Source organism: Delphinus delphis, chromosome 4, assembly GCF_949987515.2.
Source record: "Delphinus delphis chromosome 4, mDelDel1.2, whole genome shotgun sequence".
Classification (NCBI taxonomy): Eukaryota; Metazoa; Chordata; class Mammalia; order Artiodactyla; family Delphinidae; genus Delphinus; species Delphinus delphis.
The window spans coordinates 57,650,807-57,668,087 of record NC_082686.1 but is presented as its reverse complement, the minus strand read 5'-3'; the positions used below and the strand labels follow the sequence as shown (position 1 = coordinate 57,668,087).

Here is a 17,281-nt window from a genome sequence, read left to right as displayed (position 1 = left end):
TAAAGTTCAACAACTTATCATTTTCCAGTCACTTGTTGCTTACGATACCTGTACAAGAGTGGTGGCATCTCCTAAATAGAAAATTGTGACTAATGAGGACTGTGGTCAGTTTCAGGTTTCAAAATTTGGAACTGGTATCAATTAAGGTAAACTGGAGAAAAACAAGGTTGTGAACTGCAGGAGTCTCTCAGCAAGGTTCAAGCTTGGAATCCATGCATGAGATAATAAAGAGAACTAAAACAACCAAAACAAAACCAAAAGAAGCTTCAGGATTCAGCACTGGGGAATTAGGGAAGAGACACAGTGAAATGAACTGGTATTTGACTGTATGCCCAACGTGGCTGAGGATTAAGAAATGCTGTCAAAAAATAGCCTCTTGTCTTGACCTTTCTTCCTCGCTTGACTCTGGGTCACAGCTGACACCATAAAATGAACCTCCCTGATGCTCTATGGTGTGTCTGGTACTGAGCCTCTGTCAGGTTACTGGTTTCGTAAAACTTGATTACTTCTAAGAGGAATAAGCAAGCTCAAGGACTTTACAAAATCACACCACAGATGGTCAGAGAGCAGAGATGAATAAAGCAAAATTTCATGGAAATAAAACAGTATTTTAATAAACATGGTGGTCCCCGGCTCCGCCTGGGCTGACCCTACTAGAGGACCATGTTACTTACAGAGCGCTGGAGACTGCCAGCCTCTCTTCCTTTGAACTGAGTCTGCAGAGGCAAGTGTTCAGTCTGGAGGGAGAAGACAGAAAAAGACATGCACTTTAAAGCACCAAGCACATGATAAGACATAGCAACCAAGACCACTAAGACTCCTGTTTTTAGAAGAGCCAATCATGTGTTGTTAAATGTCTGCCAACTAAGCAAAATGTTCCACATGAGGATGGGAAAAGCAACTACATTTCCTGAGAGTTGTCTCTCTCTCCTGGCTCCAAACTTCTTGTAGAAGGAAGAAAATACACAGAACATCTGCTACAGAAGCTCTCATGCAAACTTGTTTACATCTTACCTGAGGTAACATTCAGCACAGGTCTCTTGCCTTTTCTCAGTGGAAGAGTCTGATATTTTGAATTGACTAAAAAGGGTTTGGAGTGGCAATGAAAGGTTTTATAGACGTATACATGGTCTGCTTTTGTTTCCTGTTGCTACTCCCTGTCTTCCAACCCCATACAGATCATAAAGGGGTGCATCGTTTTCAAATCTCAGCCTAAGAGAATCTTTCTCGGCTTCCCTTTCGCTTATAAACACATACTTACCCTTCAGCCCCAAGTTCAAATATCATCCCTTTTTAGGAAGTGAGGCACAAAACCCTCAGACAGAGAGAGCCACTCTCCTTTCCGTGCTTTCACAGCATGTGTTATCACAATTATTTATTTGCTTTCTCCTTCATTGGATTGAGGGTGCTGGTTGGAGTATTTATAGACATTACCTCATTTAACTTTTATATTAATTCTGTAAAACCAATGTCTTTATTTTACAGATGACTAAAACTGGGGCTCAGAGTGGTTAAGTAAGGTGTCTCCAGTCACACAGCTGGTAAGTGGTAGATGCTTTGTCTGATTCCTAAACCTATACTTTTATACCCATGCTTCTGGCTCAGTGCCTGGAAAACAGATGTTCAATAAATATAACAAAAGAATGCCTGAAAGTCCCAGCATGTAGGCATATCTATCAACACGCTCTTCATTTCACTGTCTTTGCTCATGCTGTCTTTTTTGTCTGGAAGGTCTGCCACTTAACCTCTGGCACTTGAAATACTACCCATCTTGGTCTGAATAAAGTCATTTTTTTTTTTTTCCTAAAAGGCTTTTCCACACTACCCACCAAAGTTTATTTACTCCTACTTTTCCTATTGTTCTTGTTTATACCTCCATTATAGGTATAAACAAGCAGACATCATGCTCTGTCAGTTTTATGGTTCCTAATGTCTGTATCTTTCAACCTAGTAAACAGTGAACCTCTTTTGGTCATCCTCCTCCATCCCCACACCCTAGCCTGTGGTTCTGCAACGGCAAGAATTCAACATTTAACCAATAACTTCACTGAAATATGAACTATCAACTCTTGATATTCTATATCATATGCCATGTTATCCAAGTTGTAAGTTATCTGTGACAAATTCATTCCCCCTGTCACATTCTGCATGATTCTAGGGTGCTTCCCACATGACTATTGATACTGACAGTACACACTGGTAAAAGTCCAAGGCAGGGCCTGCTTCATGGACCTTGTATTGCCATCTTGACATGCTTAATTTTTAAACAAGGGGCCCTGCATTTTTGCTTTGCACTGAGCCTCACAAATTACATACATGGTACTGGTCCAAGGAAAACAGACTCAGAAAAAAAATAACCTAAAATTAAAATTAGCATTTTCTTTTGTTTCTTGGCTATTTTAGATGAGCCATGGCTTTATGAGCAATAACAGCATTGCTAACCTTTTCTCATGGCCTGAGATATAAAATCAGCCCGAAGCGGTACACTTGAAAATACTGGACAAGAAAAGAGAATTCCTAGGACTGAGCAGAAAGAAATGGTGTCTGGATACCATGAACAGTCTTCACTCGCACTGAATGGACAATTAGCAAATGTTAACTTCTTCTTCTCTACCCAATATTGTACCCCTTCATCAATAATCATTATACCTCACATGAGCCCATGAATTTTGTAGTACAATAGTTAATCAAATTCTTTATACAGACAGAAGCCCCACACATCCTAGGGATGGCCCTGCATTAGGGACCAGGGCTATGCAACAGCATGCTGTGCTTGCCTCTGCATTACGTGGCCATTTAGCTTCTGACAAGATACCTAAGGAACTAAATTCAATCTAAATTCCGGGTACCTGTGCTCTCTTTCCGCTAGTCCATAAACTACCCTAAACGTTGCATATTCTGACTTTTTAATAAAGTTAATCACCACAGTATACAGAAAAGGGTCTTGCATGATACCTTTCATATGGTTGGTGCTTGGTATATATAAACTGAATTACCTATAATACTTTAACTGATGGATACATGATATATATTATTCTATTATTCTTGTGGTTTTTTCCCAGAAAGCCTTGGGATACTCTGAATCTCTAATACGTATTTTGATTTCCCTACTTACATGTACTGTAACAATTTCTATTGAGCTACAAACCCATATTCACTTTCCTGATTTACCAAAGTCATGTAGGCTTTCATTCCTGTCTTCCAAGGTGCTAACGACACTAGTTTTTCAAGTTTTATTATATATTATCTTAATAAATATTTTTACTTTCTCTGACTCAACAAATAAACCAAAACCTCTACATTTTACTAGGTGTTATATTTTAATCTGTTTCCATGTAGATAATATTTTAAAACCCCATAAACAGAGCTTTTAGAGTTACTAAGGTTTATTTTCGGGGACGACAGAACCAAGATTTCAAGTTGCTTTTGTCAACAAGTCTACAATCACCCTGGATACTCTGCTTGCTCTGGCAGTAGAAGAACTTCAAACTAGAGTTCCATTTGGAACCATTATCCCCACTACCAAGTTGGAGTCCTTTTGGTCTTCTCTCTTGTTTCATAATTTCACCCTCAAAATGCTCTGTACTTCCTTCCATGTCTCCCTTTTGCTCAGACTCTTTCATTGTGATCTGTAAACCGTAAACACTGTTCTTGTTAAACACATTCTCCTACCTTCCCAAACTTTTCTCTAAAATGTTCCCTCCAATTCCTAGCCCCAACTGACATCTGCCTCTTCAAGAATTTTCTTAAGCCTGGAGGAAACAGGATTTCTTCTAACTAGTGCAAATCACTCCCACATCTACAAGAACTTCCATATCATTCTCTTATTTTTCAACTCTCTCTTTTTTTTTTTTGGCCATGGATTCCTACCTCCTGGCATGCAAACATATTCAAGAATCTGCCATCTTAAGAGATAAATGAAAATATCTATTAAAACTTTGTCATAAATTCTAAAAGGTCATTATTAACTTACCTCTTAAAACCTCCACTTAACAAGATACCTAAAACTCATAACCTGCTGAAGGACCATCCATCTTCCCTCAGTTCCTAAGGTTGTAATACGGGAAGGTAAACTAAGCACCCCACAACCTCATACCTAGTTTGTAACTGGTCTCTCCTCCATTGCTACCTTCCCAATTCAAGCATCTGCATCACATCCTTGGGTAACTTTACACTGCCACTTATAGCACACCAGACATAGCCAAATATTTTAATGTTCATTATTTTTATAAAACCAGAGAATCTCAGAGTAGAGATTATATGAAGAATGTATGAATAATGAATTTATTAGTAAACTACTATGATTCTACCTGTAATATCTTGAAAGACACAAAGTTCTTTCTACAGGGAAACTCTAGGCCCTGATGGAATCACTAGTAAATTCTACCAAACATTTAAAGGATTAATACTACTCTTAAATTCTTTCTGCAAATGGGAGAAAAGAGAACACTTTGTAACTACTTTTAGGAGATTAGCATCACCCTGATACCAAAACCAGACAAAGATATTACAAAAAAAGAAAACTAAAGTTTTTATTCCTTGTATCCCAAAACCTTAAACCAAAACAGCCTTCGACAGTTGAATGTCTAAACAAATTATGGTGTATTCATAAAATGGAATACTACTCAGCAATGAAAGGAAATTAATTCAAGCAACAACATGGATCTCAAAAATATAATGCTAAAGAAATTGGACACAAAAAAGCATGCTGTGATTCCCTCTATGTGAAATTCTTTTTAAAAAGCATAACTAGTATGTTGTGATAGAAGTCACATTAGTGGTTGCCTGAGGTGTCAAGGAGGGGTGGTCGTGGTAGAGGGTGTGTATGAGAAGTTTTTCAGGTGACAGAAATGTCCTTGATTGAGGTAGCGGTTGCATGAATGTATACAATTGTCAAAGCTTATCAAACTGTACACTTAAAATGGGTCATAGTGTTATGTCAATTATATCTCAATAAAGTTGAGTTTTTTTTTTTTAAAAACTATACCTTTCCATTTTATCACAGTCATTCCGTTTTGGAGGAGCATGTGCGTGGAGGTGAATTCAAATGGGAATTCACCAACATAGTCTGGAATCTGGCGTGATGCAAGGACACAGTAAATTCTCAATAAATACTTTATAACAGATTGTCCTTGATGCAGGAGTTTCTCGACTCCAATATTCAGTTGCTTACTTGTGTTCTAATGACTGAGTTCCTAATCCATAGATATATGATTTCACCACACTAAAGGAATTAACACATGAATAAATGGTTATCATACATCATTCACTAAGTATGGATTCCTCAAGGCATAAAGGATATTACATTCCTATCCATTAAGTACCTCTCTAAGCCATGACTAAAACTGTGAACCAAAAGTCAATTTTCCCTTTCACTTTTATTAATAGTTGTGAGGGCAGCCAGCCATGTTGTATGAGCAACAACTATAGAGACTGTGTTCTAATCAAGCAAAATTTACAACAACATTAATTAGGCACTTGTTTAATGAGATATATAATTGTTACTGTTCTCCACGATAATTACCGAAGCTACTCGCATGAATGTCTCTTATTATTACAGGAGACCCTTGGCATTCACAGATTTAACATTGCTGGTTTTAACCATTCATGAGTGAATTTTACAAGGTTATGACAGGTTGTAATTTGTAACTTTGTTGAGACACAAATTTGAATGAAGACTGAGGAGATTTCTGACATGGAATAGTCATTTAGCTCGTTAATGAGCATAGCAACTGTTCAGCTGTGTCTCTGTTATTCTCAACTCACATATGAATTCTATAAAAGATAGGGGTATTTAAGAAGGTAGGGTTTCTCAAAAGCCTGTGAAGTTTCCTCTGTGAATGTCAAAGGGGTGCTGTTATTAATCAACCTTTTCCTTTCAAATTGAGAATTTTTTTTTTTTACTGATTTTTAGTCAATTCTTAGGTTTCTAATATCTAGAATCAATCATGATCAATGCAGATTGCCACTACACATTATACAGATTCGATGTATAAAGTGTACCTGGATGTTATTCTCCAAGACTTGAGATTTTATTTGCTTATAACTCCTCTTTCCCAATTTCTGAGAGAGTAAGGTTCATTTCTGTGTTCCATCCATGCACTCCATCCTATAAATCCTTTCCTGTTAACACTCTAAGAAGGAGACTGGGAGGTTTTCCCCAAACCTCACATGGTGCTATCACAGAGTAGATGTTCAGTGACTCCCACTCTCAGTCAGCGGTCACCACAAAAGTCTTGGGTGCTAGAGTATGTTGTGAAAGCTGTGTCAGTTGGACTAGAAACCCTGGGGTCTAAATTCCTAACTGCAAAGAATAGGGCAGAGTTAGGTCTGAACATGTTCAAGAGAAGGGTGTGAACACCATGAAAATAGGTTCTAGAGCCTCAATACTCAGAAATCTTATAAAGACTGGAGGAGAGGATCTAAGGTTAAAGGAAGAGAAAAGGGGAACAAAGAAGTTGGCTCAATAATGTCCATCAACATGGTTAAAATAGACATCATTAGGCTCTGCGTAGACAAAAGAACAACTGTAACTTGTAAGGACTGACAAAAGATTCTTCCCCTACTCCTTGCCCCTTAAGGTAGGTGCTGTACAATATGCTTTAAATGTTCTCATATTATTATATCACGTCCTAAAGGTAATTTTATTATTGTTCCTATAATAAAGATGAGGAAGCTGAGGCTCAAGAGAGTTGAAGCAATGTTCCCAGTTCATAGAGCTAAGATTCACATTTATATTTATGTAATTCCAAAGTCTGTGTCTTAAACCATCACACAAAGCTACCTATCTTCCTACCTTGAGTATATCCACTATCTTCCTAATTTGACTGCAGAAGGGGACTCAAAAGCAAGAACACAATGGGCACTTGAAAGGGGAGAGGGCATAAAACTGAGGGGAGAGACTGCGATGCTCAGTACTCGACAATTTTGCAAGCTGCTCCGAGTTTTCTTCATGAACTGGTCAAACAGAAGCTATGGCCTAAGTTACTTCCCCTCCTGCTTGGGCTCTAGCCTCAATTAAAGAAAAACAAAGGCAGGGCTTTTCCTGAGCAGTTTAGGACTCTCAGAGTTTTACCTCTGCCTCAGCCCAGGGCTGAACACATAATGGTATTTGCTGTAGGATAATACTTTATAAAATTAATTTAGAGGGCATTTCCTCTCCTGTTTTATTGTTTGTCTATACCTTTCAGTGATATATTGATAGTTGGTACCTTGAGAGCAATGTCCAGTCCCCTAATTTATAATGTTAAAGATTGCAATGACGCAATTACAAGCAGAAATGACTACAGAATGTCCTCATGGCAAACTCTTCAAATGTATGCTTAATCATGAGGCTTATTATAAGACAGAAGAATATTAGATATCTTATCCTACAAGGCAGCATTGGGTTTTTCTTAAGTCACCACAGAATTATAACTGCCTAGTTGTTGTTGAAACCGTTTTCTTATCCAAAAGGAAGACAGTGTTCCTTCTTATCACTGGTAAATAAATTTCATTACTTCTACTGAGTATACATTCTAGATTTTAATTTTTCAATGTAAAATTTGGTATGACACATTTTAATGAAATTTCTTATCTTGGCTACGGTCTCACTAATGCTTACCTTAAAATACACAAGAAAATGATACTTCACCTAAATTGCAATATGTATGCAAAGCAAAGTACCTAATTAAGGCAGACAGATGATAAAGATGATGGAAAATTACCTGCAGGCGAATGAGACACCCACATACAATACTAAGATGTCCCCCCAATCATAAATCCTACCCATTTAAAGGACACAAATCAAATGATTATGCATTCATATGTGCTACTTTCCACAACTAATAAATACCTGCACATGTTAACATCAGAATGCTGTGCTGTCCTTGTCACAGTGGGCACCTTTGCTCTTCAACCCCTTGCCTTAACACTGCACCGAATTACCCACACATATCACTTTATCTCCAAATTTGCCCACAAGGTAAACCTTCAATCCAGAGCCATTAATGTATTTTCATCCATGCACACAGATGCCCTCAAAGAAGGTGTTAATTACCTCTTCTATATCAGGCACAGTATTGTACTCCAAGCCACTATGTGCAGAAATACTATCTTCATAAACCAAATTCTAATTCCTCTCTAGAAACTATTAATATGAGCCTTCCCAAATCTCATATTTGATCCAACGTTCCTGAACTCATGGCACTGGGAAAAGATACTCTCATAAGAACTTCTTTGTGCTTAATAAGTTACGCTATTCTTAGCAAAAAGATAAAAAAGTAAAAAGAGCCTCCTAAAATCTTTAACACTAAACATATTTTAGATTATGAAACAAGATGCAGTATAATAAATGTAGAGCACCACTACTCATATTCCTTCCTACTGAAAGGTGAGATAATACAGGAATCATTTCCCTTACCAATAATCTACTGCTTCTATTGAGAGTGTAATTAAAAGGTAGAAAATAAAATACGAATAGGTCTTTATCTGTTTGCTTAATGATTACTAACCCATGAACAATCTAAAGGATCCTTGAATATATTTAGTTAATAATTACATGTATTTTTTCCCTTGGGGTCTTACATTTAATTGAAAGGCATTTTTCATCATTTTCCTGAAAAGAAAAAAGAAAATCTAGGTAGCAAACACTATTTCTTCTTCTAAAGGAAGATAACCCAATAACAGTAAAGAAGGCGAGACAGAAGAGAAATCATCTGCTATGGAAAGCTAGTATTAACCTTCAGGGACAGCAATTTTGTAAATATAAAGCCCAAAGTAGGCAGTTCTGTTTGAAATAGAGAAGTAGCTGTAATCCCAGTTTGGCATTTCCCTGCCCACAGGCACTAACGTCTTGAGCAACCTGCACAAAGGTACCTTGGGCTGGAATCCAGCTCCTGGGTTAAGCATGACCAGAACATGTCAGTGACTGGAACAGAGTTCACAGCACCAGTGGTTTAAGGAGGAGGATGAAGTCGATGACACAAAAGGAGGGGAATCCTTCCAGTGGAGATAAGAAAATGAGTCAAGGATCTTTTGTTTGCCTTCAGTTTACTCAACAGAGTCAGAACTGAGTGTTCAATATATGCTCTTATTAGATGCCGCTCCTCTATCAGGCAAGAAACACTGCTTACTAAAGTAAATGACAGCTAACATAGCATTTTGTCTTCATGCCCACATAGTTTAAATGGCCAAACAAAGCCTGAGTATTTTCTATTAGCCCCTAGAACAGGCTAACAACTACAAATAACAGGTCATCCGCCAAGTCTGGGATCTGTAAATACCACTTCAACTGACATTCCTTCACTGGATACTGAAAGGAGCCGGTCTGTTAGGACATGATCATTTCCATTATTTAAAACAAAGAACTAAATGTGAACTTCTGGGGGAAAAAGCAGAAGGAGTAAATCATATTTTTAAAATATCAACTTAAAAGATATTTAAATTAATTCCATATTAATGGCATTTAAGGTAACATAGTTACCTAGTCCCTGCCCAAGCTGGAATAGCCCTAGGCTGTGGGTGAGCCTGGCTGGAATGGATCTTACCTAGAGGGGCCTCCTTGGGGGCCACCAGCAGGTGCCACTGAAGTAGCAGCAGCTCCTTCCTTAGTCCTGCGTAGTTAGTTCAGACACAGTGTTCGTGAGAGGTGCCATCATGTTTGGGATGCCTGGTCTGAGAGCTGGTGGGGATTTTGGTGCTGCTGTTTATGAGAGCTGAGCTCCAGAGAGGTGAACTTCAGTCTTCTCTAAATGGGCTGGAAATCAATAGTCTGTCCTCTGAAATAACCTCATCATTAGTAATACTCTACCAACAGGAATGCCAAAGAACTTACCTGTTCCCCTGCCCTCCAGGAATTTACAACCTTGCTTCACGTGTCTTGTCTTCCAAACAGTTAAACAACAAAGCAACACAGTTTGAATGCAAACCACTCAAAAGCGGGAAACCTGTCTTACTCTTCTACTTTTTCTCTTCTACCACAGTACCTACCATGCCGTAGGTATATAAACACCTACTGATCTAATCTGATTATAACCTCAAAGCGCTACAGATCCACAATTTCTTATCTGAAAGTTTTAGGAACAGACGTACTTTGGAATTCAGAAATTTTTCAGATTTTTAGAAAGGTGATATGCACTTATTCCATATATTTATAAAACATCTCCAGACCCTTCTGGAGAAGGATCTGGAGATGTTTTATAAATATAAACCCCATACAGAACCCCATAATCAAGCATATAAATATTTCTGCAATGGAAATATGAGCATTCATATTAAGTAAAGAAAGTAATGACTATGGACAGCTTCATGAGAGTCAACAGTTCAGGTCAGATTTTGGTGCAAAATGAGTTTAAAAAAAAAACTTCAGGGGCTTTCCTGGTGGCACAGTGGTTAAGAATCTGCCTGCCAATGCAGGCAACACGGGTTAGATCCCTGGTCCAGGAAGATCCCACATGCCGCGGAGCAACTAAGCCCGTGCACCACAACTACTGAGCCTCCCACTCTAGAGCCCGCAAGCCACAACTACTGAGCCCAAGCATCGCAACTACTGGAGCCTGCATGCCTAGAGCCCGTGCTCCACAACAAGAGAAGCCACTGCAATGAGAAGCCTGCACACTGCAACGAAGAGTAGGCCCCGCCTGCCGCAACTAGAGAAAGCCTGTGCCCAGCAATAAAGACCCAATGCCACCAAAATAAATAAATAAATAAATAACTTAAAAAAAAAAAAACTTCAGATGCCTAGAGATTTTTATAAACGTAGATAACAGATTGTGGACCTATAAGACACATCATGAGAATGACGGCAATTCAGAGGCTAGAGCAATCAAGATAAGCTGTGGAGAGGTGAAGGTGAAACAGTATTAGTGAGAACCCAGACTCTATTGGTGGGGTGGGAGGACTCATCTGACCGCACTGAGGGTATGGGGGGGGGGTATGACCACACAGCACCAGGCTGAGAGTCCCAAGCCTCCAGAGCCACCCAGATTCTAGGCTATGCGAGCAACACAGTGAAAGCAGGGCCTGAGAAATATCCCTCTAACCAGTGGTGATGATCACAATGATGGTGAGTATGGCTTTCTAGAGAACAGGAAAATCCAGGATTTGACCACGAATAGCAGGGAGCAGAGAAGGGGAAGTGAGAGAAGGCAGAAAACACCAACAGACCTACAGCTATACACCAAGTCTGCAGATGCTATAAGCATGTACAAAAAGAGAAAATAAGAGGGAAAAAGAATAAACGTAGGCCATGTACTTCATTAAAGGTTTATGGGACAGAAGGTATATTTGTCCATGAAAAGAGAAACAGTGTAGATAATAGCAGAGATTATCACTACAGATTGAGTCGAATCATGAGAAAAATCACATTCTATCCAGGAAAACAGATCACAGATTTAAGAATGATAGTTCTTAAAGAGAGCACAAAGGCTGTAAAATCCCTGGGTGGGGAGTGAGCTGCTCATGTCACAGACATTGAAGCAGTTGTGAGGCTGGGGAGGAGGAGTAGAAGGAAAAGGGCTGCTGTGCCCCCAGAAGATGGGTAACACTTTATGGGGCCCCATGGAAGATTAAGGCAAATCAGAGTTGAATCAAAGAATTCTGACCGAAAGCATCGTGTGTGATTACAGGTGAAAGATGCAGAAGAGGTGAAAGCCGCTGGCCTGACAATGACAAGATGCAACAAAATGGGAGGGGTTAAACGTTATCACATGGAGGAAAACACTGCTGCTCGTGTGAAGATGAGCAGCAGCTGCAGGTTCAGAAATAGACCTTCCATGCTCACAGAGATGAAGCATGTTGTATTAAAGAAGAGTGGCATGCACTTGGAAGAGGAGTCGTGTTTTCCTAACAGACTCAGAATGGGTAACAGATCAAACAGAGTAAGCACCATCTGTGTATTCAAGGAAAGGGCATAATGTTTGCTTCTGATTGTAGCCTGTTGTTGTTGTGTTTTTTTTAATGTTGCATTTCTATGTAAGTTGCTTGGAAGAGAGGAGGAAAAGAATATACTCAATATAACTAGATTCAAAAGCTCCAAAAATCTTCTATCACTTTCCCCCCAAAGAAGCTCAGAGTGCTTTGCTAGAATCTCATTTTTACTTCCAAAAGGATTTGGGGAAACTCAGCAGTAAGGGTTAGAACAGACAAAGGTTCTCTGAGAGACTTATGCAGGGTTTCACAGTAAGTCTAGGTGTTTTATTGTGTTCACAGAACAAATGAGGCCTCCAACCAATATGCATGGTACCTGGCAGATCAAAGGAAAAGGCCAACAGGAATAATGTCCTCCTGACAACAATTTGTGGGTGGAGAATTTTCTAACAGATACCATGGCACCATTAAGGGTGAAAGTTTTACTTCTTATGAACCTGAAGACCCACTTTAATTTTCTCCTTCTAAAATCAATTTTGAATACCATATCATCTTATTTTTAGTATGGTTTGGAGAAATATGAATTTTTAAAAAATAAATAAATAAAGAAGCTAGGTAATCCAAGTTTCTTTTCTGAGAAATAAAATCCAGGCTAACTTTAGACCCTTTAAATGTGCAGAAGTAGATGAAAAGGATCTAGTTTTTATATTCATCCTTCCTCATCTAGATTTCGGCAAGTATCCAAAAGAAAAAGGAGATGTAACAGTACAAAGTCCTCAACTTATTTATTTTAAAATATCAGTTTAGTTGAATGTGCATTCAGTTCAAAACAAGAAGAGATCACTCAGAATATTTAGATGATTAATGCCAGCAAATGCCTGAATGTTTCCCTATTTTGTGAAATGTTGAAAAAAAAATCTACCTCGAGAACTTGGCTACTTGGTGCGAATGTAAATTGATACAGCCACTATGGAGAACAGTATGGAGGTTCCTTGAAAAACTAAAAATAGAATTACCATATGATCCAGCAATCCCACTACTGGGCATATACCCAGAGAAAACCATAATTCAAAAAGACACATGCACCCCAGTGTTAATTGCAGCACTATTTACAATAGCCAGGACATGGAAGCAACCTAAATGCCCATCGACAGATGACTGGATAAAGAAGATGTGGTACATATATACAATGGAATATTACTCAGCCATAAAAAAGGAATGAAGTTGGGTCATTTGTAGAGATGTGGATGGACCTAGAGACTGTCATACAGAATGAAGTAAGTCAGAAACAGAAAAGCAAATATCGTATATTAACGCATGTATGTGGAACCTAGAAAAATGGTACAGATGAACCGGTTTGCAGGGCAGAAATTGAGACACAGATGTAGAGAACAAATGTATGGACACCAAGGGGGGAAAGCGGGGTGTGTTTGTGTGTGTGTGTGTGTGTGTGTGATGAATTGGGCGATTGGGATTGACATATATACACCAATATGTATAAAATGGATAACTAATAAGAACCTGGTGTATAAATAAATAAATAAAATAAAATTCAAAAATTCAAAAAAAAAAGAATTTAAGATTAAAAAAAAAAGAACTTGGCTACAAATCTCTGCAACAGATCTTTAACAGGGCAAGCTGGATGACGAAGTGAGTTGTTCTGAGAAAATGCATGCACTTCACATTATAGCTAAACTTTTTTCCTTAACTTAGCAGGAGATGAAATATATATATTTCAACTGTTTTTAATTTAAGAGTTTTTCTCCTTATGAGGTTCCACCCATATGTACAGTGGGGTAATGTGACACCTCCTTATAAATAGCTTTCAAATGGCAATATGCACTGGAGTACGGAGCTCTGTTCTGTACAGATGCAAAGGCACCTGATGTGCTGGGAAAGGACGATGTATTAAATTGCAGCAGCTGAGCATCTTCTAGGTACAGTCTCAGAGGCTGTGGGATAACATAGCTGCTAAAGTCTAAGATTGTCCTTAATAACTGATGAATCAGAAGCAGCAGACTGGCTTAGTCCCTTTTATCTGAGGAATTCTAAAATGTTAGTGCAAGAAGGGCCTCAGGAATTATCCAGGAACAAATGCCCTCCTTTCACATATGAGGGAACAGGGTTCCAGAGACATAAAGGGATTTCCCCCCAGGTTCACTCATGACACAACTGGGACACAAATCCAGATCCATATTTCTTGACTCCCATGCCAGTGATTTTTCCAGTATTTGTGTGAACTCTCGAGCTAGACTGCCTGGGTTCTAATCTTGGCTCTCATAGCTGGGGACACTGTCAAAGTTATTTAACGCTCTGAGCTTCAGTTTGCTTACATGAAAGATGAGGATCACACTAGCATGTGCCTCACAAGGTTGTTATTATAAGGGGTACATAAATTCATACATATAAAGCAGTTCGGACAATGTCTTGCATTTAACAAGTGCTAACTAAATGTGAGCTCTAATTAGTTAGTGTTAACAGGTGTAATCTCAGTTGGTAGGCAGCAAGGAACAACAGAGCCCAAACCTAAGCCCTTCACTAGAAATTACCTTGGGGAAATTAACCCCTCAAAGCCTTAGTTTCCTCATTGATAGAACGGGGAAAATAGTAATTCCTACCTGAGAAGGTGACTATAAGGATTAAATGAGACGGTTCATGTGAAATATTTACAACAGTGCCTGGCACATGAGTAGCACTCAACAAATAATAGATATTATTCACAAACAATAATTCAATGAAAACTTATAACTCTCTATCACCAACCTATTTCCTCCCTACTTAATACTGTCTCCTTCTACCTTTCAACTTTCTCCATCCCTATGCCCAACATAGAAGAAAAGAGTAGGGGATTTATTTTTCAACATTAAATAAGGGAAAGAAGGGAAAAAAAAGTTTAAAAGGATGATTCATTTTATTGGGTTGGTCAAGAAGTTTGGGTTTTGAAAAACCCGAATGAACTTTTTGGCCAGCCCAATATAGAAACAGCCAAATTTTCCAATATATCAGTGCATGAGAGCTGACACTTTGGAGAAAGGAAAAGCTGTATGCATGAGAACATTTTCAACTCACCAGCATACCATTTAGGGCCTTAACAAAGTAGAGCAGTAATTTTGTTAAATACAGAACAAGCTAATAAATGAACTAAAAGACGTGTTTTCCTCTCATATACTATTGGTGGCAGTGTACCTTGGTATAAAGTATAAATCTGTGGCAATAACCATCAAAATAAAAATCCATATACCCATTAATTTCCATTTCTTAGGGAATTCATCTAATAGATATGTTCTAGACATATAAAAAATATATTTACAAGTTAATCACTGCAGCTGAATGTGAAACTATTTCCCTACTTCTTAGTTCAAGATTCTAGGTATCTCTCCAGTACCTAGTCATATGTACCTATACATTGAGGGTTTTAATGGAAAAGTAATACCTTCACATTAGACCTATAAGTTAAGTAAATGGAATAATCACAAACAACTTTAAAATATGCTCTGGTAACCATGCTTATAATCTATTAATTTTCTATGATAGTGTATTTTACTTACCCTTCAGCAGTTTGCTAGGGGGAAAATGCTCATTGATAATATCACAATATCATGCTGTATTTGCCAAATATTGATTTTAAAACATCAAACATTTTGGGGAGTGATATCACCAAGATGCTGGAGTAGGAGAACCTAGCCTCCAGCTCCCTACAAAAATCAACAATCAGACAGATAATCACAAACAAAAACAGTTCTGAGAGAGCTCAGGAGTCCACTTAAGAAGCTTTAGCAACACAGTGGAACAAAGAAACCTAAAAATAACTACAGGAAAAGGAAGGAAGAATAATGTCATTTTGCCTGCATCATCCCATCCCCCAGGCTGGCACTGCTCAGGGCCAAGAGCGCACTTCCAGCTAGGAAGAGTTCCACTGACTGGGAAAAACAGGGTGGGGTGAACAACCCGTCTTTCGGGGCACCACGTGAAGGATCCACCTCGGTTTCACCCCATCCAGAGACCAGCACAGTTGAGATGTATGGAGATGTCTAGGAACAAGGAAAAATAGCAGAGGCTGCCAGAAAGAGCCACACAGTGGGAGTAGCCACGGTTCCCTGTAAACCACTCTGCAGAGGAATCCAGCATCTTTTGTCGCTGATGAAAACAACTGTCAACATGGCTGCCATGAAATCCCTGCAGATTTTACCTTTTTTCACCTCAAGGTGTTTGCATTTGCAGACCACCAACTACCTGAGTTCTGCCCTATTCCCTCCCCTCCCTGCCCCCTCTGTAGCCCAGGATCCTCACTAGCAGTCAGCCCAGGCCTCTGTGGCTGCTTGGGTGCAAGACATCAGGCTAGACTCCCTTGGCTGATTCCCACCACATGCATATGCTTGGGGCCAGCTGTTCTGGCTGTGCACTTGCACGCTGCTAGTCTATGCCCATCACTCGCCTCCACTGCCCTGGATGCACCTGCAGCAAGATCCTGCAGTCATAGAAGCCAAGGGCCCCACAGCTATTTGGGGGACCAGATTCAGCCTTCTCTAGTCACTGGCCTGTACCACTGGGCTCACTTGCAGCTAGCCCTCTAGTTGTGTACCTGCACACCTCCAGTACCTGCCTCCACTGACATGTGCCCATGGCAAGACCCAGTGGCCACAGTAGCACATGCTGACAGCCAAGGTATCCACAGCTGCCAGTGTGCCCACAGCTGGCCCCAATCCTTGCTGGCTGCCTTGGCCCCTGTCACTATGTACGTGTCTGCAACCAGTGTCTGCTACACAGGTACCTGCAGCTGGCCCCCTGCAACCTAGTGTATGCACACTACTTTCTCTGGCCACCACTTCTGCCTGCCCTGGTCCCTAGCTGCTGGACCTAGACGTGTTGCTGAAGACCTCAACACTGCAGATCCCCCCACAGGGCTTGCCAAGGACCACACCGTTGTTGATGCTGTGACCCAAGCAATCTGAGCCAAAGAGACATCACGCCTGGCCTGTATCAGGGCCACAATATGCCCCCACACTTGACACCCTGAAATCAGTGAAATTGAAGGCAGAAATTATTCACTCAGAGGAGCTAAAAATAACGAACAGGAATTGAGAAAGCCTACTGGACTTGTGGAACACCATTAAGGGAAACAATCTGTGCACTACTGGAGTCCCAGAAGGAAAAGAGAAGGAAAAAGAGGCAGAAAACTTATTTAAAGAAATAATGGCTGAGAACTTCCCAAACCTGGGGAGAAATCTGGACATCCAGGTTCATGAAGATAATAGTTCACCCCATAATTTCAATCTAAAACAACTTTCCCTGAGTGAGTCACATTATAATAAAACTACCTAAAATTGAAAAGAGAATTTTTTAAAAGCAGCAAGAGAAACAAATTTCTCTCATACAAGGGAACCCCTATAATGCTACAAGTGGATTTCTCAGAAGAAACTCTACAGGCCAGGAA

The 17,281-nt window shown here is 39.5% G+C and overlaps 1 protein-coding gene across 1 annotated transcript in view; it reads right to left on the bottom strand.

The window, feature by feature from the left end:
• Positions 1–17,281, bottom strand: part of NECTIN3 (nectin cell adhesion molecule 3) — a 146,853-nt gene that overhangs the window by 9,835 nt on the left and 119,737 nt on the right. The window contains exon 8 of the mRNA XM_060010614.1: positions 675–737. Within this exon, the coding sequence (XP_059866597.1) occupies positions 675–737 (63 nt within the window). The remainder of the gene's footprint in view (positions 1–674; positions 738–17,281) is intronic.